The sequence below is a fragment of the Thunnus albacares genome, chromosome 5 (genome assembly GCF_914725855.1).
Source record: "Thunnus albacares chromosome 5, fThuAlb1.1, whole genome shotgun sequence".
Classification (NCBI taxonomy): Eukaryota; Metazoa; Chordata; class Actinopteri; order Scombriformes; family Scombridae; genus Thunnus; species Thunnus albacares.
This window is the reverse complement of record NC_058110.1, coordinates 19,699,197-19,724,910: the sequence shown is the minus strand read 5'-3', so window position 1 is coordinate 19,724,910 and position 25,714 is coordinate 19,699,197. Positions and strand designations below refer to the sequence as shown.

At 40.7% G+C, this 25,714-nt stretch overlaps 1 protein-coding gene across 4 annotated transcripts in view; it reads right to left on the bottom strand.

Annotated features, from left to right (window-relative positions):
- The window catches only part of cacna2d3a (calcium channel, voltage-dependent, alpha 2/delta subunit 3a), a 133,150-nt gene that overhangs the window by 35,052 nt on the left and 72,384 nt on the right, over nt 1-25,714 (bottom strand). For all 4 annotated transcript variants that reach the window (XM_044351321.1, XM_044351318.1, XM_044351319.1 and 1 more), the window contains 7 exons: nt 21,916-22,005; nt 21,141-21,254; nt 11,523-11,601; nt 6,587-6,720; nt 1,615-1,686; nt 1,184-1,264; nt 278-352 (listed from right to left, as the gene is read on the bottom strand). In XM_044351321.1, the coding sequence (XP_044207256.1) occupies nt 278-352; nt 1,184-1,264; nt 1,615-1,686; nt 6,587-6,720; nt 11,523-11,601; nt 21,141-21,254; nt 21,916-22,005 (645 nt within the window). The remainder of the gene's footprint in view (nt 1-277; nt 353-1,183; nt 1,265-1,614; nt 1,687-6,586; nt 6,721-11,522; nt 11,602-21,140; nt 21,255-21,915; nt 22,006-25,714) is intronic.

The following is a 25,714-nucleotide window of genomic DNA, read 5'->3' as shown; positions in this document are numbered from 1 at the left end:
CGCCGCGCGGCCAACACACTTGCAAAGCGCAGCACATAGTGCACCCCCACAACGACACACCAATTTTCTATGTCAATCGGCATCTAAATGTGACAGCGAAATCAGTAATTGACTTGACATGAACTCAAGAGTTAGTATTCCTCAGCTGCCTGTACAAAATAAATTAATACATTTGAACTCTAATCTCTGTGCCCTAAAAGGGATTGTTATGATAATAAGGTTCGCACTCAGTTAACTTGTTACAGAGCATCTGAATGGTGTTGGAGCTAATACTCACAAGTGGCCGTAGATCTGGGTGGGTGAGGATGTAGCCATTGTTGGTGATTGCAAAGGCATAGCCGTGAATGCCCAGCTAGGAGGATAAACACAAACACAACACAGACCAAGTGGATGAATGACAAATCTGTATCTAATTGTAAATCTGGGCTAATCAAGCTCTTTGTAATTTTTGCTGGCAGAATCTTTGTCTTTGTGGTGAAACTCACAGAGCTGCACAATATAAGAGGATGATGTCATTTATCCGCGTCTGGACAAATAACACACTTTCAAATGTCAAAACCTTACAACTAACTAAGCTTCACATCTCTAAGTAAAAGAAATCAATACAGGGGAAATAGTGGGGGACACTGTGGCTCAGGAGGTAGAGCAGGTCGTCCACTAATCAGAAGGTCGGCTGTTCAGCCTCTGCCATTAGTGTATGAATGTGTGTTGGGTGGGTGAATGTAAGCATGTTTTGTAAAGTGCTTTGAGTGGTGATAAGACTAGAGAGGCGCTTTATACTGCAGTCCATTACCATTTACCATTTACGATCAGAATGCATTAGTATACATAGTATGTAATTTTCCTGTCATTATTGCACTTGAGGACGGAGCTGTTAATAATCAGTGTCAAAACTTCGACAAAACCTCTCATCTATTATCTGCTACTGGGCTTGGCATTCAATTACTGCAATGTAAGTTGGAATGATGTATGAGCAATATAAAAAAAGAATATTTTCACTTGTTTTAGTTTTTTACTGACTTAACATCCAGGTGAATTAACAAAGCCCAATAATATGGCTCAAAAAGATATCCAACTTTGGCTCTGATGACACAAGGTTGGGATGGTGTGGAGGGGTAACTCAAACAGCCACTCAGATCTATAAATATCTGTAGTAATAACTGAGCGATGTTGGTAGTGGTACCTTATATTTTGGGATGGTCTTGAGCAGCTCGGAGACAGGAACGTCTGTCCCAACCACACCAAGTAGGATGCCACGATTTCTCTAGAAGCAAACCATTAGAAATATTTATGAGTAGCATTTGAAAGGTTATTTACATAACACAGTCTCTTACAGATCCACTGTTTATGATATAAAATATTGCAATGTTTAATATATATTCAATTATCTCTACAGTATCTCAATTCACAGATTCCAATTAAACTGAAATTAGTGTTCATCAAATACAAACATAATTAAACATTATTTCACAAATTGTGTCTATTCTCTCAAAAACCTCATTCCGCATGAATTATGTAATAAGTAATTACATGGTGTTTCAATTATACTGCAAGTTTGTTTGAGAAATTTAGTTGGGGAAACATAATAGTAGTAGGTGCTCCACGTGCGCTTACTGTCTCATTCTTGGTGCTGAACACGGGCATTGCCACGGTGGTCATCAGAACCGGACCTTGACCATCTTCCAACTGAGTGAGTCATGAGAGATGAACAGTGAAAGACAGAAATTGAGAGGGTAAGAGAGAGGGAGAGAGAGAGGGAGGGAGAAGAGGGAAGCTACTGATGAAACATTATTGAGACAGAGTTGCAAAAGAAATTAAACTGCACGTTGCATGTCATCATGCACATTGTATGAATCATCATCTTGTGAAACTCACTGGGTGATTATATCAAGCTGCATAATACTCATCCCTTAAGTAGTGATCCTGGTAGGAATTCTGCAGCAGACCTAGTTGTATTATCTTCTTGAGGGACCTACAGAACTTCCATGACATGTTTTATTCATGTTTATTATTTGCCTTAAAATGTGTTCAATCAGAGCCTGCCTTTGATCTCTTGCAGAATAAGCTTATCCAAAGGCAGTGCTTCTAGTTTGGATCTGGGTATCTTCTCTCCCTTAAGACTGCTGGAATAATTATGATATTTATCTTTCCAGCGGCTGTCTCTATCTGACAGTGATACCCATTAGAGATGAAAGCTTGACACTGTTATGAGGAGACTGGAAGAGGGCTACGTACTCTGCGAAACGTGGTGTGACCTTGTCCACTCGGAAATGCCGAGGCTATCTAAATGTCGGTCACTCATGCAGTTTGTGTTAAAGTTGCCGCAAGTAATTGGTGCATTAATATGAATCCCAGAACAAAATCCACAATGGTGTTAATTTAGACGTTCTGTTTCTGCTGTGTCTATCAACAGAATACAATTCTGTTGGAACTGACTTAAATATTAAATCCCAGTATAGTACGTTCTCAAAAGGAACTGCCCCATTTAATCAATCTTCTTAACTGGACATTACACACCTCCTGCACACTACTTCCCCCAGTGCTCACCCCCCTTTACCACCAGTAATAATAGGTAATGACAGGAAACTGCTAGCATCCATTCTGTCTCCCTTAGACACTGAGGAAAGGGGAATTGGTGACCTGAGCTTAGACAGCTGGTAATAGCAATCCAGGACGTGGTATTGGACATCAAAGAGAGAACAAAGCACACCTAAGTACAGCTGCTGTAACAACGGGCAGCCTTGCTGCTGGAGAATGGGATCGATCAAAGGACAGGGGAAACAAGCAGAGCCTCATCTAAAAATACAAAATCTATTTCCAAGCTCAGTTCTATTGGATCATATATCACAGGTCTCTGAACATATGGACTGACAGTTAATGTGCATCCTCATGAACTGCTGTTGAGCAGTCCCATCAAGTGTGTACTCTTTGTGCTTGAACGCTAATCTAAATGCTTTATATTGAGTATATGTGCAATTGGTGGAATTCAGGCTTGCCCAGCTGCTCTGGGAAATGGCATACTGTAATTAAGCAAATAACAAGAGCTGCATTGAGAAAGGCAGCCAGCAACTGCATCTGTTGTATTTAAAGCTGACATCACGGCTGAAGAGGATCCTCACTTGCCCTACCCAGGGGAGGGAAGACCTTTAAACCTGTGTTTCATTATCCTAGCCCAGGAGAGGAAAGAGGCACTTCCTTGAACCCTGAATGAGTTTCCTCCAACGTGACCATGCTCAAAGTCCCTACGGGGTTGCTCTGTATCTGGACTTTGACTTATCATACATAACCTGCAACCTCTGATGCAAGGTCAGAACTCAGCACACATTTGGGCCAAATCTGCATCATCATTGCCTCTGTGACTTTATCTGGAGAGCAAATGAGGTGTGTAAATCCTTTCCCTTGCTCCGGGTCAGAGAATGAAAAAGAACCCCTCTGGGCTCTAATACACTCGCTCCCCACTGACACAAATACCCACACATACCCGCACAGACGTACACCCCTCAGAGGGCTCAGATACACACCCCTGCCTCATGTTTGGTGTCTCATAGGACACCTCATAATCTAGGTTGCTGTGACAAATTGTGTGCTGGTGGACGAGGTGACCGTTGTTTCCTTGGAGACTGAGCTTAACAATGTTGCTGTGTAAGCGCTGGAGCCAAAGGGAGAAGTAAAGCGCACCCCATGGGGGGAGCAGAGCTGGCACAGACCCAGCACAGGTTTTTGCTGCACAGGTGTGGGTTGGGATTATCTATGAAAGCTCTCAATTACTTCAATCAATATTAACACTTTTGCTTTGAAATAGTGGAGTTTATGTTTATCCGTCGTGACATTTTGAACAGCTTGCTACCTCAATCCGTCATCAAAAGGTAATCAGCTGTTCCCAGCTTTCCCATTTGTCTGTCTTCATGCTTTACTGAGTATCAATCATGTTCTTTGAACTTCAATGCATATACCTGTCTTCTTTACATCCATTAAATTCACTTCCAAACTTTTAGTGACATCCTTTTTCTTCAAATTTCTTACATTCTTTCATCCACCTTCCCTACTTGTCCTCGAATACCCCCACCCCTACCTCCCTCCCATCATCCCTGAGCTCCAGTGTCAGTTCATCCGGCAGAGTGGGAAACAAAGCCAAATGAGCCAGAGAATGATGGATGAAGCTGGTGAGACGAAGAGGAGGGGAGGGAGAGGAGGAAGGGGGAGGGAGAACAGGAGGGGAAGGGAGAGCACAGGTGGAGGGAAGAGCTGGAGAGGCAGAGAGGGGAGATATGCAAGACAAGAAAGATTACTGGGTCGTACTGAGAGGGATGGAGAAGGGAGGAAAAAGATAGGAGGATGGGTACATCTGGAAAGATGATACACATCAACCCTGGAACACAAATCCCAGATGCTCATCACTGAGTCAAACCCAGGGAGCTTTAACTTCTTATCAGACACTATCGCCACGCAGGGTGTGTGTGTTTTTTGTGTTTTTTGTCACTGTCTGTTTTACTTTGAGAGGAGTGTTATATGTGTATGTTTATAGCACCCAGGCCAGAGCTGTGTTGGGGTGATTACATGCAAAGAAGCAGTGCAGATTCCTTGCTAATCGCAATTACCATGTCTGACAATGTGATATCTATTTCTGTTTTCTGCTGAGCTGCTTCGATGTCAATCAGCTTGGGTCTATCAGACTAACAATACTATGTCAGACATATGGCCTGCCAGATGTCTAATGGGACTGCTCCGTGCTCAGCTCATGTTGATTGGGGGGCAGAGCACTCTTCTGTTCCATCATCATCATTGTTACAATTATACAGCTGCTTATCTCAACCCACATATGATTCATAAAAACATTGAAAAATAAAACAGTGAAAGTGATAAAAAGGCATCAGAACAGATCATCCCGCCAGTAATTGTAGGCTATTGGATTTTAACCCAGAAGATGACAAAACAGCTTATTCTGGAGAATTCTACCAAGACAAATAACACAGTCAATCTTTTTTTTCACACCAAAATCACAAAGGCAAAAGAGCAAAATGTAGCCTCACATTTACACACACATAGTCACACTGCCAGCCCTGGAGATACTGGCAAAGCACAGCCAACACAGCATCACCAATGATAAATGAGCGTGAGCGTGCACAGACGTGTGCGTGTGTTTGATCAGACGTGCAAAAGAGAACGATCAACTGAACCGACGACAACCACAATGCATGGTTTGAATCAAGAGGTTGAAGAGCGACATACGACACTGACACAGAAAAAAATGCCATGGGTCAGTATGGTAGTTAGTCCCCCCCCACCCCCCAATTATGCCCTTATATCGCAGAGATCAGAGACCAAAACGCACATGCACATGAAATGCCCATGAACACACACCAGGCCTCAACATAGCACAATACAGCGATGACCTCAAACCAGATTTTTTTTTTACCTTTTGTGCTTGGGGGAGCTAAACAGAACAGATTAAGGAGGAGAGGAGGAGGAGGAGAGAAAGGGTCAATATGTTTTGGGATAAGTGTCAGAACGCCTTCCAGTGTAGTTTCCGTTCAATGGAGTACCAGCACCACTGGATGCATAAAATACACTGACACTGATTACAACTTTAAAAACAGTGACTGTGTCAAGAGAGAAGAGCTTTATGGCTGGGAGGGTCACAACAGAAAAAACAACACTTAAGCTGTTACTGCTAGGTCAGTGTTGAGTGCATGTACTTTGACTGCAGATAATGTGGACAAAGAGAATGAAATAAGCAGAGAAAGACAGAAAAAACATGAGGATCGCAGAGAGGAAGAGTCCATTTTCATGTAGTGTTGATAGCCTGTGGGTATTGCTGCTAGAGGGCACTTTCCTTTGTTTCCTTACATTTTTGAAGCTCTCACTCTCTTAATCTATTCAGAAATAGCTGTGGACAAATGGCTTCTGTTCACTCTCTATGGCCAACTACAATAAGTTTCACAAAAATGGGGCATTGTGCATGCATGAATAATATAGTATACTGTGCGTAGATTATAGACTGTGGAGGATTCCTTACTGTAGGTCAGTTGTTATCCTTCGGCGTGTTTTAGTGATGATAATGTCTGTGCCAGAGAACTATAAATCATTGACAGGGGATTTAACTATGCATGTGATTATTTGGGTTGTTGAGAAATATTATTATGCAAATAAATAATAGTGTGTGCAATTACATAATGTGTGTGTCTGTGTGTGCTGGGGTAGGATACGAGTTTGAGAGATCAGAGACTAACTCACCAATGTGCCCCAGTGTGCCAGTATGTTCTACTCATGCTACACAACTCCCAGACACACACAGGAGGCTCATTCACTTAATGGTTCCATCTGCTGCACACACACTTTAACACATTCACAGTCTGAGACGTACAAAAAGCAAAACACATTTTCAACTCTCTGCTTGCTGTTTTATCACTGCTATTCTCTTTTGGATAATATAATTCATCCATCCTGAAAATGCAAATGTACTTTGTAAAAAAGTTTAAATTTCTCAATCTATCACTTGATAATTCTGGACCCATACTGCACACAATCAGCTTGGTGTGTTCGGGTGGACTGGAGAGAGAGATATGTGAAAACATAGTCCACTCACGGTGCTATCGATGTAGGCCTCGGTCCACACAGTGTCGTGCTCCCGGTCGATCACCTTGGGACGACTCAGCACATGGAGATACTCCATCACATTCTCTTGCACATCGGCCAATGTGGAAATCTGAGTGAAGTAGCCTGTTGAGCAGAGAAAGAGAGGAATAATCTTTCTCAAATTAGAGTGGATGAATGAAGCCATTTAGCTTAGATGCTTGCCAATGATGGTGTCTGAGCAGGTTCAGTTTCCTTACTCACTATGCTGACCCTCTGACCCCAAACAGATATCAGAAAAACAGTCTCTGTGTCTCCAAAACTGTTCCACATTGCAGCACATCCAATATCTGCATGGCTATGTAGAACCAGCAAATCTTTTCCAAGCCATCTCTTCCATTTTACTTACCTTGGTACCAAAGCAGAGAAATTACATCTGGAATACAGTACAGCAGGCAGCAGATATTTGCTTGATGAAGCAGACAAAAACCTGGATAATGTATGAGTAATATCTGAAGAATTCCTTGTGGGGATGTACAAGTGAGAGCAAACCAGCATGGGTTTGTGAATGGATAAGTGGTATGTAAATGTAATGGGGAAACTATCTCAGTTAAACCAAATGTGATGCCATTTCCATTGATGGTAATGCCACCATTATGATGCTAATGTGCATGTGCAGGAGGGAATATACTGTTATCTCAGCAGGGGGACAGAAAGGGGGAGAAGAAGGGAGGGAATCAGGACAGCAGTAAAACAGAGATAGAGGGAGAGAGAGAGGGGACAAGAAGTGACACAGAGAATAAGGGAATAGAGAGAGACCACCACATTTCCACCCATCCGTAAAAACAGCAAACTGCCTCTGTCACCATGAGGCAGTCAAGGAGAAAATCATAGCTGGAAGAAATAGATTTTGGGGTCATGATTCCTGCCATCGACCTTTACTCCACAGGGAGAAAAGGGCCTGATGAGTCTAGATACAATACACAGATCTACGAAGGATGCCATATATCCTTCCTAAAACTAAGGATCTATCACTGATCCTCTCATTTTAAATATATAATAATAATAATTATGTTTATTTATATAGCACCTTTCAAGAGCAGATGTCACAAAGTGCTTCACAATGAAAACAACAACAGCAACAGAATTTTGAATTTCCCTTCGGGGATCAATAAAGTAATATCTATGTATCTATCTATCTATCTAGACATAATCATCTTTATCTCAGCTCTGGATACAATGGGCCTGAGTTTCGTAATGTTTCTCAGCTGGTAGAAACAGGAGCAAACCAAACAGTTTACATGCTGGTCAAGACTCAAAGCCTGGCCCAAAGAAATGCCCAGATTACGGAGGGTAGGTTTAACAGCAGAAGATAAAGAGCCAAGATTTCCATCACTGGGGGACAACGTCGTCAGGGGCAGAAATGAGAACTTCTGTTTTATCAGTATTTAGCAGTAGAAATTATTTACCATCCAATCTTTTACAGAGTTGAGGCAGTTTGATAGAACAAACAGTTTTGAAACATTTTGAGGCTTAAATGAAATGTATAATTGAATATCGGCAGCATAACGATGGAAGGAGATACCTTACAATGACTTATTATCTGCCTGAGTGGAAGCAAGTACAAAGCAAACAGCAATGGGCCCAGGACAGAACCTTGGGGAACACCACGAAACAAAGATTCAGTTGATGAGGCATAATTATGAACTGTAACTGAGAAGGTCCTGTCTGACAGGTATGAGGAGAACTAATCCAAAGCTGATCCAGATACATTATCAAAGGCAGCACTGAGATCTGACAGTACCAATAGATAACATTCTCCTGCATCATCCTGCATTAACAGATCATTTGAGACTCTGTGAAGAGCTGTTTCTGTTGAATGCGTCAGATGGAAACCAGACTGAAATTTGTTGAAAATGTTGTGCTCATCTAAGAAAACTGTAAGCTGCTTAGCAGTCACTTTTTCTAAGACCTTAACTATAAAAAGTAACTTAGAAATAGGCCTGTAGTCCTGGGGCAAAGAAGGGTCCAGATTTATTTTGTTGAGAAGTGGTTGAACAGTGGCTTGTTTGAAATAAGCTGGGACATGACCAGATGTCAACGAGTTATTAATTATAGACAGTACATATGGACCAATGGAATCAATAACATTTTCTACCAAAGAAGTGGGTACAATGTCAAGGGGACTTGAGGAGGTTTTCATAGTAGGGGCGTCACAGCACAGGCCCAGAGATTGCTGTGATGGATCATCAGCCTCTGGTAAACAGGTTAAAAAAACATGGTTTCCTCTCAGTTGGTGGTGACAAACAGCTAAAATTCTCCCACACGGCTCAGGTGTATAGTTTAACTTAGGCAGACAGCACTCCACAGTCAGCCTCCCCCAGCTAGGACACCCTTAGTGCTCATCCTTCAGGAGGTATCCTCCTCAGCCAGACAGCCGGACCCAGTGATCAAAACCAGCACAAACACTGAATAAAACAGTCTTATGTTAAAAAACTGTGTTTCTGTGCTGTTTGGCAGACATAAGCTGACTGGAGCAACTGGGAGCCGAATCGTGTTGTCACTGCTGAAACAGTTTTTGAAAACAACATAAAATCTATGTCCGATGACTAAAATCCTTTATACAGGTAAAAGATATAGTTAAAAACTGCCAAATTAAAAAAGTATATTGTAAAAATGTGGCTAAAAACTGGATAGAGTCAATTTCTGACAGAGTGTCTGACGGGTACACACAGATGCCGATGCATACGCAGTGACCACAGAAGAAAAAACACTTTAAATACAAAACACTAAAATCCTACTTTATACAAGAACACTGGGAGCATTAAAGTCACATGATAACTGTGAGTACTAGAGTAACAAGAATGCACTTGACTCTGAGCTTTACCTGGAAGTGAACCTTGACAGATTCCTCCCTTTCATCCTCAGAGACATTTGGATCCAGCTATTATTCCACCAGACAGTACAATGACAACACACACATACAGACTCACATCACACACAAAGCAAGCTGCCTCAGTGTAACAGCATCGTTCATCACAGTAGTGTGTGAAGAATGACTAGTCCCTCTGGAGGGCTGAGGGCGTCCTTCGGGCTGAGCCACCGGGGCCAGTGAGATGAGCTGGAGAGAGAAAAAATGAATCCTCCCTGCTTTCGATGACATGGTACACCTGTCGTACATACAGGACAGGACAGCCACAGCATGGTGTGGTCAGGATGAGGGCAATAAATGCATTTTTAAAGGACCTTGGTTTGGCTGATATGTAAGCTAAAAAACACAAGAAGGTGTCCTGATACACAAAAATAATGGACAACATGGAGGCATAGAATGTCATGATGTGATGCAGAGCTACAGCACAGTGGAAAAGTATGTGGACACCCTTACATTAAACCCACATTAAACTCACATTAGAATGACTGTGAATAATGAACATCTAAATCTAAAACCATGGGCATTAATATCCTGCTATAATACCCTCCATTCCTCTGGGCAGGCTTTACACAAGATTTTGGAACCTGGCTGCAGGGATTTGCTCCCATTTAGGAGCAGAAGAGCACTCGCCAGATCAGGCATTGATGCTGGGTGATAAGGAATGCTTTCTGCAAGAGGGCACTGCCATGTTTAAACTAGAAAGGGCCTCCTCCAAACTGTTGCCAGAAAGATATTAAAGATTATTGTGCTTGAGCAACAAGAGTTCCTTAATTGGAACTAAGGGTTGAATCAAAACAAATTGTGACTTTGAAATAGCACTGCCAACTAAACTTCACAGAGACAGTAAATTTTTTTCCAAAAAAATGTTATTGTTATCTTTTTGTTTTCTGAGGTGTCTCTGGAGCTATTTCACCACCATCCACAAATAGCTAGAATTTTTCCAGTTGTGAGCAGGGTCCTCCATTTCCATCAACACCAAACTGAATAAGTGTTTTTTAAGTATGCTCACTGAATGTTTTGAACATGCTTAATTTTGACACTTTCCCACTGTGAACATGCTACATATTAAACTGTCTTAGAATAAGTGAGTAGTATAGATTTACACAGGTGACAGTGGCACTTTTTCACCTGCAAAACTACTTAAAGGAGTTTAAGCAAGAATAAAAACAGATTTTCTGCTGTAGTTTGGACTAGAGATGTTGTGTGTGAGAGCAGAAAGAAGACTGTTCTGCACAGCTCCTGCAGTCTGGAGAGGATGTCATTGTCAGAAGTCTGAATGATCATCCAGCATACAATCACGCACACACTCACAGGTCTCATCATTACCACTAACACCCTCAAACTGACTGGATGGGTTCTCTGATATCACTTCCAAGCAAAACTGTGGATGCCCTTGTCCTCCTATCTACACACATATATACACACACACACACACACACACACACACACACACACACACACACACACACACACACACACACACACACACACACACACACACACACACACACACACACACACACACACACACACACACACACATCCCTTGTGTGACCTATGGCTTGCCTGTCTTATCTACGCCAGCCTGAGGAAATGGAGCCAGACTGTCTCTGTCACCCACCTCCCAGCTAAATATAGAACCTGAAGGAAAGTGCTCTACGCACTGAGACAACCATGACCACACACAAAGCAGCTGGAAAGTGGTATATCGCAAAGATAGTTTGGACTTTAGGCTTAGAGGAAGATGTAATGTGACATATCTGCTCTGTACAACTGGAACCAGCTGCCTGCTGTCACATACACGTGCTAATACTGATGAGCACTGACAAACACATGTCTACGCAACTACATGCACGCACACAGACACATATGCCAAACACCCCAAACAAATCCTGAGCTCCATAATGTATTCATTTTCATCCAGCTGACAGCAACATGCAGCAACTTTCCTCTGCGGGAAACAGATTATAAGTGAAAAAAAAGTACAGCGGGAGGTGCATGTGTTGTAAGATCCCACCTTTGTTAGCACATGCCATCCATTTCAGATTATCTGCGAAGGCTGACTCTCGACCAATCAGGTAAGGGAATATGCGGACCTGCAGAGAGAAAGCAGATAGCTTCTGTCAGTCATTTTAATCGCATTTCGATAGGGCCCACCACACCACCATATAGATGATAACACTGTCAAAGCCAGGCAGAAGGCTCATTCTTTATCTGTCAGTGATTAGCAGGCCCTTTCTCCTTGTTTAATAGAGTTGATTATGGACTTGTGAAAGTTTTAAATGTGTCTTTCAGATTTGATTTAAAGTTTAAATAATTCAAATCATTTTTATCAACCCAAGAAACTAAACAATCAAGGATTAATAGATAAGGTTTTTAAAATAAGTGTATCAAGAGTGTGCAATTAGAATGACTAAATGATAAGCCATGAAGTAAATATTTTGAGTTGAAAAAGCCAAACTCAAGCTTTACATGCTCAATCTAGAGAATCTAAACTCTCTGCTGCCAAACCCATTTTTGCCCAGCAGTGCTCAGTTGGGTCTAGCAGCAGGTGTACACACAAAAAAAAATGGTGGTTCTTCAGTGGTTCTTTGGGGGTGTTGAAGTGCTATATGGCACTACTGACGTACAAAGAACCTCTTAAGCCCAGTTTGGTTTCTTCAGCGGTTCTTTGGGGTGGTTGAGGTGCTACATAGCACCACTGCTGTACAAAGAACCTGTTAAGCCCCTGTATGGTTCTTTAGAGGTTCTTCAGCTTAGTTGAGTTTAGTAGGGGAAAGAATAAAAAAATACATTAAAATACAGAGTATTTCCTGAGGATAACACATTAAAGCAGAAGACTAAGATAAAGACTGTAGTCCATGAATGAATGTAAACTGATAGGAGGCTGGACATAGGGAGTTGTTTAGGAAGTCAGTTGAATACTCAAGCTTTGATCCCCAAAATTATGTAACAAACTTCAATAAAAAGGCTATCATTATATTCTTGTATTAACTGTTATGGTTTATTTATGTAGTCAGTACATTCCCATTTTGGAAGTTTTGAAAAATACTCTCAAAAGAGATGATGTTTTTCATTATGTTGTGGAGGACACAGTTTTTGACGAAGAAACACTTCAAGACTTCACAAATGGATTAATTTTTCAACAGCATGTCTTTTTAATGGCTCTGAGACACAGTTGAGGCTCCAGTTATATACTGATGAATTTGAAATTATAAATTGTTTGGGATCCAAAAACCAGATTCACAAAATTTCAAGTGTCTACTTTGTTCTTGGAAATATTCCTCTGAAGTATTGTTCCAGTCCTCAAAATATACATGTGGCTGTACTTGTCAGAAACCAATGGCTTCAGATGTATGGTTATGAGCCAATTTTGCATCCTCTTCTTCATGACCTTTGTGACCACCACAGTGACATTGGTAACAAAACTGAGGAAAGTGAGTGTATTCTTCGGACTCCTGACACACACTGTAGACATTTACAAGTGCCAGATGGTAGATCTTTGTATGGTATTACTGGACGCTGCCCTTTTGATAAACTGCCTCATTTTGAGGTTACTGAATCCTTTCCGTCTGACTCGATGCATGATATTCTTGAAGGCGTCATCCCACAGATCCTGAAATTAGTCTTGCTAAAGCTTAGCCATGAAGCACTGGTAACACTGCAACAGATTAATGACCAGCTACAACAAAATGATGTCACTCACAAGCCTGTCATTCCACATACAATCAGCAAGTCCAGGAAAAGCAGATGAAAAACTGACCCTTTTTGACTCTTACCTTTTTTGATTGGAAGCTTTGTCCCACAGGAAAACACTTACTGGGGTCTCTATTTGCTATTTAGATCTATATGTGACACAGTTCTTGCACCTGTGATCAAAACAAGTTGGCTGAGTCCACTGTCTGCTCTCATCACAGAATTTCTGAAGAGTTTTCAGAAGCTTTTCCCTGACAACTTCACTCCGAATTCACTGTCTGGTTTACTATCCTCGATTAATCAAACAGCACATTGGTGTCTCAGATATTAGGCCAAACACCTGTACTTTAAACACCTTTCATCAATTGTAAAAAATTACCAGAATATTGCAAAGACTCTGGCAAATCGCTATCAAATGCACCAGTGCTGGGAAGCACAATCAACTGGAAACCTTGGTTCTGAAGATGTCCCATACTCTTTAATAGAGATACCTTTGCATGCACTACCCTCTGAGCTTAGAGAGATTATTGCAGAGGACACAGCTGAATTGAGTGAGACACTTTGGAACTACACAACTGCTGTACGATAGAGTCAAATCCACCACTGGAGACTTCTTAATCCTTGACCTTGTGTATGCTGAGGAAATCCCAGTTTTTTAAAAAATTATACATATTGTGGGGTACTGCAGCCAGTGGAAATTGTGTGGAAGACTCTACAAAACTTGGTGCTTCTCTGAGCATCTGCATGCTTACGGTGTCCAATCAACAACTCAGTGGTTGGCCATCACACCTGGGGAGGAAACTGACTTCCACGCCCTTGATGCATAGACGGATCAAGAGGACAACCTGTACATCACACTGCTTCATTGGCCTGTGAGATATACTAAGTTATTTGCAACTTCAAATTTATTTAGAATTAATAATCTGTTTGATTGCAGTGATGAACAGAAAGAAGTGCACTAGGAATTTGCTTTGATGTCAATGGCACATGATAGGACTGTGTGAATATGTAAGGGACAAGGTGTCCATTATCAGGGATTAGTGGATGACAGGGAGTCCATTAAAGGTTCTGTATGTAGGAATCAGAAATTCCTTCTCATTAGTGACATCTGTGGCCATTAAATGTGGTGCAGTCAACATCCAGGTACTCATACTGGCATGCTTGTGGCGTGAGACTATTGCAGGTGATGTCTTTTTCTTCACTTACACTTCAACCATGTTTACGAAACACCGGTAGACTCAGTGAGCTGTGGCTGGAGAGCAACATGCTGCGGTTTTGTTGTGAAATGTGTGCTTATCATGACTTTTACTTTGCACTACCAACAGGAAAAACAAAAATGGTAAGCTATGTTTTGCTATTGCTCTGGAGCTTGTTTTCTGCTCCTTTGTTGAGGAAATAATATTGTTTTAGCTGTGTGTGCTCGGGAGTAGGCAACTTGTCATTGTTGGGTTGTTTTGTTGTGAAATGTGTAGTGATTGACGGTGGCAGCTAGCTGTTTCATTAGCTGGACAGCTAATATCTGCAGGGTGTTTCTAGTCGGATAGCACTGTTTTTATCATGTTATTGTGTGGTTATGCTGGTCGTCTGTTGATGTTAGCAGGAAAGAGGCAAGGTACTTGGGAGTGTGCAAAAACGTCACTTCTGTTGGATTTTCGTGAAAAATCCGGCCCATTCCATTCATTGAATTTTTGCAGAAAATGTGCTATATTGGGATGAGCGATTTTGGTCATATCGCACAGCCCTGGCACATAAGAGATTCACAGTACATACTAGCACATGGTTCAAGACAAGTAAAACCTCATAAGAGACAGCATATGGCATACATTTGCATGCACACGTCATTTTACCGGTCACAGACACAATAACTAATGACTAGCAGAAGCCATAATGACTGTCCATGAAAGCTTTATTGCCGAGTTGCAACCACATGACCAGGGGTATGGACTGATGGCCACACAGTGAACAGACAGGCTTGCCAGGGTCAGGTTTTACAGAATGGCTATCTCTATTCAGGCGTGGGTGAATGTAGCTTGCAGTGATCCCTCCTTAAAAAACAAACAAAAAAATAGTAGTGATTGCTCGACCAGTAGGTGAAGGCAGTTTTGCTGTCAAAATGTTGTTTTCTGTAATGTTTTAATAAATGTATGCAAAGGAGCTCTGCGTGTGCAGCTACTCTTAGAATTTTCAGTGTCTAGTTACTATGGCTGGCACTTCACCAACACTAGTAAGCATTTCTCCATCCAATTTTCATTTTAGGTACCCAACTCATCTTCAGTATATTGAACCTCTGTCAGTTGTGATAATGGACCACCCATTCCTCAGGGAAAGTATTGGGTCAGGATATGTAAGTTTTCATTTGTATTTGTTTGTTTTTTTATTTTGTTGTTTTCATGCTAAATTTATAGCACTTCACCCATTTTTCGAGGAACAACCCCCCTTAGTCGTTTTACCCATTTTTAACTTACCCCCAAACTTACTAATTTTACCCATTTCTCGATTAACACCAATCCTATGGTACCTCTAATGGTTCTTTGTAGCACCATTTGACAAAGGTGTTATATAGCACCAAAAAAGGTTCCCCTATGATTACAAGACATAGAACCACTTTTGGGTACTATTTAGCACCATTTTTGTTGAAGCAATATAGTGCTATATGGCACCGCTAATGATTCTATGTAGCACCATATGGCAAAAGTGATTTATAGCACCTTTAAAGATAGGAGCTAAATAGCACCAAAAATGGTTCCCCTATGATTACGAGCCAAAGAACCACTTTTAGGACTATTCAGCACCTTTTTTTTTTTAGTTTGTAGTTGACAGGTGTGTGTATGTATGTTTGTGTGTGTGTGTATGTGAGTGTGTGTGAAGAGCAGGTTGCCAGATTGGACCAGATGCAAGCCTCTGGGGGCACAGCTGCCATAGCTTCCATGCCTGCATTTTTCACTGCCTCCCTTTACCCTGACAGCATGTGTCTGTTTGTGTTTGTGTGTGTGTGTACTGTATGTGTATGCATGCACACACATGGCTTGATGTGGGTATGTGTATGTCTTTATCTGATTTTGGATGACTGCACCCAACAGAAGGGCAAAAATACAGTTTATGCATAAAACACATTTCCTTTTTGAGGAATACTTCCATATCAAATTATGTTTATTTAAATTGTTACTGCAATGTGTCATAGATGAACTCCTTATGCATTCAATTGTGATTATTACAGATTCAGCAGACAAAGATATAAACTACAGACAGCTAATTCTAGGCTCTCATTTTCTAGTATGGATATTGTTGGTCTATTGTCAACTGTAATGAGTTTCACTGTGAATAAGTACAGTTGTCAGACTGTCATTTTTAAGCAGCCCTCATTATCTAGACCCATAATCATCCCCTATTCATACAAACCTCAGTCATTTGAATAACATTGCCAGAGTAACACAAAACACAACATAGTCGATATGCTCATAACCGCTCGATGTAGGGCTAAGAGTAACAGGTGTCTCACTGGTATTTTTTGTTTGTGGTAATGTGTCTTCCCTTACTGGTAGCCAAGACAGAGGTCAAACTACAGCAGGCTGGTTATTAAATATGAAGGAGGTTTACAGCTGAGTTAAGCACAGTGGATATAAACACTAGTAAGGGCTCTAACCACAGCATGCAATCTTCAACCTACCTGACTGCACAAATTTAATATAGGCAGAAATACAAATACACATACATGCAAGAAAATGCACAAACATGCAAGTGGACACATCTGTATGTATCCATGCATGCACACAAGCACACACACTCATGTACAACAGTAACACATGTTGTCAGGCATGTTCAGACTGATGCACACACTGTACCGTCATTTCAAACCCAAATATACTTGCATGCAAAAATACATTTGCTCACATTCTTAAATTATGTACTCAGCACTTAACACTATAATTTATTCAGTTCTCCTGTGTAAACATTCACTCAAACGTTTAAGACCTTAAGTATGTGCAAAAGTACTTCTGTAGGGCTACATATGTTTTAATGTACAGAACATAAAATCACATTAAAACTCAAACTGTTAAAGTTACAGTAGGCTAATTGTTCTGCTGTTACTGGACTTATCATGCAATATGTAGCATAATCTAGCCCAGACAGGCCTACTGTTTGTTATAAAACCCTAGCTCATTTCAAATGTAGGTTAACTTTAGGTTTGAACCCTGAAACCAAAACCATATCCATTAATATACAAAGTGATGATTCTGGCATTATCTGCTGTTGCTGATGACTGTTACACCTGGGTAATAGTGAAGTAAACTGGTTTTGGATAAATAGATGTCTATACTGTAATAATGTAACTGTTACTGCACTTTATAATCCCATATCCTAAAGCTAAACCTGATGTTTTAAGGAAGTATAGTAAAGTATTTGATGGAGTGTGACGTTTTTATTTAGTTTTTTGTTTTTTCTGATCTTAGTTGTTTTGATTTGGAGAAAATAAGACTGATTCCTAATGTTTAAAGATCATGAAGATTTATGTAAAAACATCTAATATGGCATAGAATTAAAGGCAGAAACAATGCCCGAGCACAGCTAAACAAAAGCCACAAAAATACATTCTCATTCAGACTGACAGCTTATATGAATAAGTACACCTCTTTTTAATTTTAATTGTCACTACCATAGTGGTAAACAAAGCACTCGCACTTCTGGACATCAGCAAATCAGCAGACCCTGATAACCTTGTGCCACACTTTCTAAAGTTAGCAGCTGATTTTATTTCTCCTTCACTAACACATCTTTTTAATCTATCTTTTGCCTCTAATGAAATTCCTTATCTTAAAGTCTGCTTTTGTTTTACCATTACCAAAAGCTGGTGACCCAACACTTCTAAATGATTACAGGCTCAACTCTAATCAGTCCTGACTAAGATTCAGGAATTGGACTTGCTCATTTCTTATCACTTTCTACGTTTGAACTAATGTAACATTTTATCTGATTATCAATTGAGACTAAAGTCAACTACCTGTAAGGTGGCTGCACACAGAATAATAGTACCTGTTCTCCTAACCCTTACTAATATTTTTAAAGTTGCCTGTTCTTCGGGTGACTGATTCTCATCTGTTGAGTTTGCAACTCCAAGGACCCATTCACACAGGAAGGCACTGCTTGGATGAAATTTGTTTGTACTTAACTGGCCTTAATTGGGCCAAGAGCAGGCTGGAGTCTTCTCAGAGGACACAGTTATTGAGCCTAGTGGTGGATTCCCAGCCTGAACTATTGACTCTCACATGAAAGAGACAGATACTACTCAGGGAGTGCCTCTCACAATTCAGAGTGGAAACCAGGGCCACATGTAGACTATGTCTCTGTCTGCTAAGACTCATGCATGGTATCATCATTTTAGGCTGTTCCGTTGGCCCTACTACACATGCACCTGGTGCAAATGTGCCTCCCATTTGTGGGACTGAGCCCAAGGAGTCGCCTTTACAGACTGAGGAGCTGCAGTGTTGTCTCCAGGCTATTAAGGTTAGCTCTTTGCTAGTGGGACAACAAAAGCAATACTGGCAGAGGATGTAAACTGGGGCCTCATGATGCACTTCCACATGGTTTTGACAGATAAGGTATGGGGAGTGCACAAAGAACAGCGCACAAGCTGGCATGGGAAGGGCTATGTGTTGCACAGCATATCAAAGGCCTGAAGCTGAAGGAAGCACATGTAGCCCATCGCCAATTTTTTTCTGTAAATTCAAGATCAACCCAATGCTGATAAGGATGGGCAGGATGGTCTAGATGGTCTACCTATGGACCCTGCTGCTCCCATGCCATCCGATGAAGTGGTTTATGGATGACAGTGGCAGTGAGACGCTGCCTTATATACTGTGTGAGTCACATGGAATCAGTAGGCGCGTCCTGATTGGCCAGCTATGTACATGCAAATTTCAGTGGGTGATTGCGTGCAAGCGACTGGAGGAGAGTATTACCAATAGAGTCCAATAGAGGGCTCCGCTTGTGCTTATAGAGCTAGGGTTACAATATCCTAACTTTCTTTCCTGGCAACATCAATAGTTAACCAAATCTGGGTCTCCTCTGACCACTGTCCAACACCAGTCCAGTGAAGGGTCAGCTGTAATAGGTTGAACCCTTTCTCATAGACACTCCACATGTGTGTCGTGTGAATGGGGTATAAAAGTCAGGGAGACTTATGTTCTTAAATAAGGCATTTGGAATTTTAAAAATTCACTTCTTTGTTTTGTGTTATGTTAAGTATGTTGTGCTTTTTGAGGTCATCAGTCAAAAAAGTAAAGATAAATGCAAAATTGTTTCTAAAACGTTCTTTATCTACAAACGTTAGTTATCTGAAAATTGTGACTTTATCTCTCTGAAAATAATCACTGGTTTTACATGAAAGAAAAACTCATTATGGAATGTATTTGAAGTTGTCGGGTCTTTTAGACTTTTCATCAGTAGATACTGTTTTTCATGGCAATGCTTTCTTTATGATCTCATTTAATGAATATTAACTAACATTTTTCTAGAGTAATTTGGAATGAATTCCATCTACATACTCATATTTATTCAGCAACTTATTTGCATCCAGATTTCACTAAAGCATGCCTATATACTCAGTGTGAGACTATACAGTGGTGAAGCTGTGAGGCTGGTTGGAAGGAAGCCATTAAAAACCAGCAGCAGAGGGGGAGAGAGGGAGAGAGCGAGACTGGAGAGAGTGACAGAGACTGAAGACTTCTATTATCAGCGGGGCTTCTTCTAAATGGAACTATCTAGCAGCCTTGTCCCCTCTCCTCTCACTGCTGTTCAGCCTTGAGGCAGGAGTATGTATGTGTGTGTGTGTGTGTGTGTGTGTGTGTGTGTGTTGGGGGTGGGGGTTCTTGCATGGGAATACAAGTGCAGCATTGATTGTAACCAACAGCCACCCAATTTCCAATGCAAACATATGCTCAAACAAATTCAAGATTAAAATTGGCTAATAATCAATAATGTATCCTAACACTGAGATCAATTGTCTAATCACCACTACTGACTCCTGCACACACAAAAAATACCACAGTCACATTCACTATAAGAGCATTTGATGTCAAGGCTGTTAAAAGACTTACCTGAGGCAATGGAAGTTTGTACTACATGTGTACACAGTCACATTCATTTTTGCACGCATACAGAATGTGAGTTTTAGGGTGCATGTATGTATCATTGAATGCTGTACTATTACAGAGTGGAGACCCTGTGGGCTTTCTTTTACAGAAGAAAATGACCTAAGAATAACCCCTTTTCTTCCCCTCCATCTCCTTGCTCACTCTCTCCTCCCATTTCATTTCATGGCCTGTCAGAAGAGCACCACAATTACCTTGCAGGACAGCAGAGCTCAGCTCAGTCTTCAGAGACAGGGCCATACTTAACTCTGTTTTAAAGCCCTCTGAAAGGACCCCATACTGGGCCCATTAAGTACCTTCTGCTTGTCAAAAACTTTCTCTAACAACTCAACGAAATACTACTACTTTGCAAAAACATGCTGTGAAACCTGACAACAAAACAAGCGTTTATCAATAGGATGCATTGTAGTTGTCTTGGTCAGTGAGCACTGTTGTATTTCTCTAGAAATTATATTTCTGTTGCAGTCATAATAGATGTAAATTATTGGTATTTAACCCTATAAAACATCCATCCATTGTGTCAACTGCATCTACTTCATAAGTCTGCATATTCAGACAGCCCATCCTCAACATTTAAAAAAAAATCGAACATAATAGTCATTCATAGCCACAGGAGGGCATTAGTCCACTGCTCTCTGGTGCCTATCCTCCATTAGAATAGATGGTTTCAAGTTCATAAAGTTGTAAACAAGGCATAATAGGAAACTCAAATGACCTCACTATACAACTGTCCTAGAACACAATTGCAGAATAATGTGCTGTGTGTGTGTGTTGTGTGTTTAATACACTACCTTCCTCTCTGGCCAGTTATACTTGGCAAAGATGGCATCATATGTATCCACTGCTCCATCTGTCACCAACATAATGGCCTGGCTACACTCACTACCTCTCCCAGTCTCGTTGAACTGGAAATAGAGAGAGAGAGAGAGAGAGAAGGGGGGGGGGGGGGGGGGGGGGGGGTTACTGCAGGTGAGCAGAAAAACAATACAGCTCCCCTTCCATCAGAATGCAAATTTAACCAGTTTAAAATCTACTTTTTTTCCAAACACTTCCTGTAGTTCATTCTCATTATAGCATGTAATTTATCTTTACATGACTTACCTTCACGACATGGAAGCTGACTGTGTTATAACATCAAGCTAATGGAATAATAATAGCATGCCTTCTCCTATGCACACACATGCACACAAGCTACAAGGACATCTAGTGTAAGAGTGCATTACCACCCTGAGATTACAGAGAGGAGTCATTTACCAGAATGGAAACATTTGTCATTGTGGTATTCACTTAGATAGATAGTACATGTTGTTGAAATATCAGCATTTTGAAAGTAATGGTACATGTGTTTGAGTGTTTGATTAATTGCACTTTCATAATGAGGAGATGTCGACCCAGTAACCTGAGTCATCAAGTGCCTTGTTTACTTGGTTTTTGCATGATTGTGTTGATTTAGCTATTAATTACAGTGCGCTAATTAATTTTGCGCATCAGTTTGTTTTCTGTGTGTATGTGATTGTGTGCATGTGCGCGTAGATGTGTGTGATCATGCATGAGCGAATTACTTACGTCACTGAGAAGATTGAAGGCCTCAGTCAGAGCTATGTCTAACATACCGATGCCTTGAGCAAACAACTTGTCGAGGTGCTCCCGGAAATGCTGGGAAAATAAAGTTTGGGGAGGAAACATTACAATCATGATGACAAGCGGAGAGAACGAAAAAACAGAGGGTGACAGAATTGGAGGTCATTATTGATTTTTATGGAGAAAAAATAAAAAATAAGGTACAAACTGTAGACAGCAATAGTAAAAAGAAAAAAGATATTGGTTTTATTTGCTCATAACACAGATAAACACAATATTTCACTGAACTTAATTTACCATCATTTATTTGTGAATAGAGATTGCACCAATGGTCTAATGGGCTCTTTCACTCGGTCCTAGGCCAGTGTTTGCAGCAAACTGCCACATTATCTTAGAGTGAAATGTCACATACTGACTGAAAGAACTAAAATGCCCTGTTTTCCCTCCACCTCCCTTTAACTGACAACCATTCAGTCTAGTGTGTATGCATGAGTGCGTGTGTGTGTCTGTCTGTTCACAGGTGTGATCGTGCCACAAAAGGTACATTACCTCTCTGGCAATTAATGATGAGTTTAATGTTGTCAGCAACCTAACAGGTCTCGCGTGCATGTCTAATTATTTGCAACAGCTTGGAGGCAAACTAATACACACAAACACACACGTGCATACACACACACACACGGCCCATTATCCAGTTCAATCTATTTATAGCTATTCAGATCCAGTTGTTGGCATTTGGAACATTTCCTGTTGACTCTGGCTCTATCTAACAACCTGCTAAAAACAATTCCACCAGTGGAAGTGAGCAACACTCTAACACACTTATATACGATAAGTGGCAACAAAGGTTTTACTTATAAGATATGTCTGTCCCTCACTTTTTAGGATCTAAGAACACTCCACACCTAAAACGGCATCCTCCCAGCCTATTATCTTTCTCCACCCTTCCTTTCACTCCCACTAAATTCATCTCCTCCAGTCTTCTGCTCTTTACTGATGGGAGGAGGAAAGTCTCTCAACACACAGTAGGGGACCCAAGCAGCGTAAAGCCAAAGCAGGGCTTGCTCACTTGGGAGTAAACACACACACACACACACACACACACACAGCAATAAGCACCAGCAACACACAAATAAAAATGTGCACAAAAACAACCTCCAGCGTCCCCGACGATGCCCCCATATGGCAAAAAGACACAACCTTTCCTTTGATGTGTGTAAAAAGGTTAATCGGTTCCAACAAAAGGCTTTACCCTGGAGCACAGCAAACTTTACCTAGCGCATTTGAGTGTGTGCGTGTGTGTGTGAGAGAGTGCTTGTGCTTGTGTGTGTGTGAGTTAAGATCGAAGTAATTTGTCTCAGCACAGCAGGCTATGTTCAATCCCTGGCACAGCAGTGTACTAAAGTGGCAGAGTCAGAATGCGTGTATCTGTGTGTGCATGTTATACTGAATATGCCCAACCTTTTGTGCTGCACCACAAGGCTCTGAAATGTACCTTGGACATCAGACCCTTCAATGCTGCAGACACCTTTCATACTCAAAAATGATCACAGCAGTCAGCTTAATGAAGCCTGGCTACAGGGACAGAATAATGAATGAACAAACATATCATAAATTGCAGCTTGCTAAAGCCTAAGGTTTTGATTTTTATGGCAAGTTATTTATCTCAACATGAAGGCAGGCACAATTCTGATAAATGCATGAAAAAGACAGGCAGAAAAAGTTGGTTTTGCTGAATAAAAACTGTAAGTAACATTAACATCAACATTACATGTTTGCAGCGATGAAATGTGATGTCCATCATATAGTTCAACATCATAGTAGTATAACATTCTGGCTCATATATGCAACCACCCATTGTGTTGGCACTGGTTAGCAGTTTTTCTTGAAGTCAAATTCAGGCACAGTTGTTGCATCCATTCAGAAACATTCTGCCCAGTAAGAATGGATTTTCAAAATATGCGTGTAAAAAGAAGTCTAGGTTAATGGATTTGTACATTTGCATGTGAAAAGATGTCTAGGTTAAGACTGTGCTAATTTCGTTACAAAGTATGTGAAGTTAAGACTTGCTAGTCATTGAAATGCAACAAAACAAATGCACTGAAAGTAGTTGCTAAAAAACCAAGAATAGTGGCATAAATCGACTGTCCATTTGTGACATAACTGAAGAAAACTTTTTAGCAAACCTTCAGCATTATTTCAGACTCTACTAGTTTTATTCCAGCAATTATTATATGGGAAAAGTGTTGAAAATCATGAGTGTTTCCTTTTATGGCTCTAAATATTAGCCTGGAACTGCTGTGCATGTGAGTAATAATTAGAAAGCCCGTAGACAAATAACTAACTGATAGCCAGACGAACGTGTGTGAGAGAGTGGCATCCTGTGACAGCTTGACAGCTGGTATTTATGACCCAGTTTAAGTTTGGGTATGAAATAACTGATTTTGGAAAGACAGATCAGTCTGTTTAAGTCTCCAGTGTGACAGTCACTTCCTGCCCCCGGCTGAAGTAAAAGACATTAGCCTTATCTACTAGTGCAGACTGCCTTCTCCTCTTAGCTGGCTGACTCACAGTACATTAAACTACCATCTGGCATTAAACGCATAATACTAATCCATATGCATAAGTGTATTCTCACTTTGAAATAAACAGAAACTAACTTAAACACCAACAGGCACACACACACACACATTATTCTACAGGACTTGCACGTGGAAAGTAGTCCATGCCTTTGCAAGTAAACAGCTGCATCCCGAAGGTATGGCCTGGACTAATAGAGGTGAGCAACTGAATTTTCAAATGGAATTTTAAAGAATGTGGAGGGGAAGGAATTTTTAGTGTGCACCTGAAGATGGAGCCTATATTTTAAGCACCAGAGAGGGAAAGAGACTTAGGGATGGAGAAGGACATCAGGGAATTATCATATGTGCCATCTTATGAATGAAATGAAAATGTCTCTTATGAACTGTCCAACAAATATATATTCACCTAGAGTGTGTTCACATTTGCATGAGGATTCTGGTTTTGATCAGGTTTTTGGAGTGTCCTGATGTAAACACTATATCTATATTACACTATACACTCTATACTCTATAGCTGTATAAACTGGCTGGAATTCTTGATAGAAAACCAGAATACTGTGGTATGTTAACACCTTATCCAGGTTCCTGATCATTTTCTGCCTCTCCGTGTTTGCAGATATGTCATCAATTCAAGTTACATAGTAGTTAATCAGTAATACAAATAATATAATGGTAAATGATGATCCAACACGCTGAAAAGGAAAGTCTGACATTGGTTATGCAGATCATGAAATGTGTTGTTGCCCTGTTTTCCATTACAAGTGATTAAATGGTGAAACTAAATCCAGCAGAATAATAAATCCAGCAGCGAAGCCAGACAACCAGAAAGCGGACTGTTCATTCTCAATTGTTGAGATAATTCAGTCGGAACAGAAATAAGTGGCTGAAATGTTCAGGAATCAAGACACATAATAGGCAGACCATCAGAAACCTGGATACTGTTATGATCATGAAAACAGAGACATGTATGAACAACCAGGTTTCTCGTGTTCCAGGTAAACACTATATCCCAAATATGATCAAAACAAGGATAAGACTAAAAACCAAAGATACTAATATTCATGTAAACGCACTCATAGACAGACTACAACTGCATAAAGTATCACTCTGAACCACAAATTACTTATTAATCTGCATTCTTTTTCTATTTTCTGAACCCGCAAAGCCTCAGTCACAAAAAACAATGGAAGAGAAACAATAAC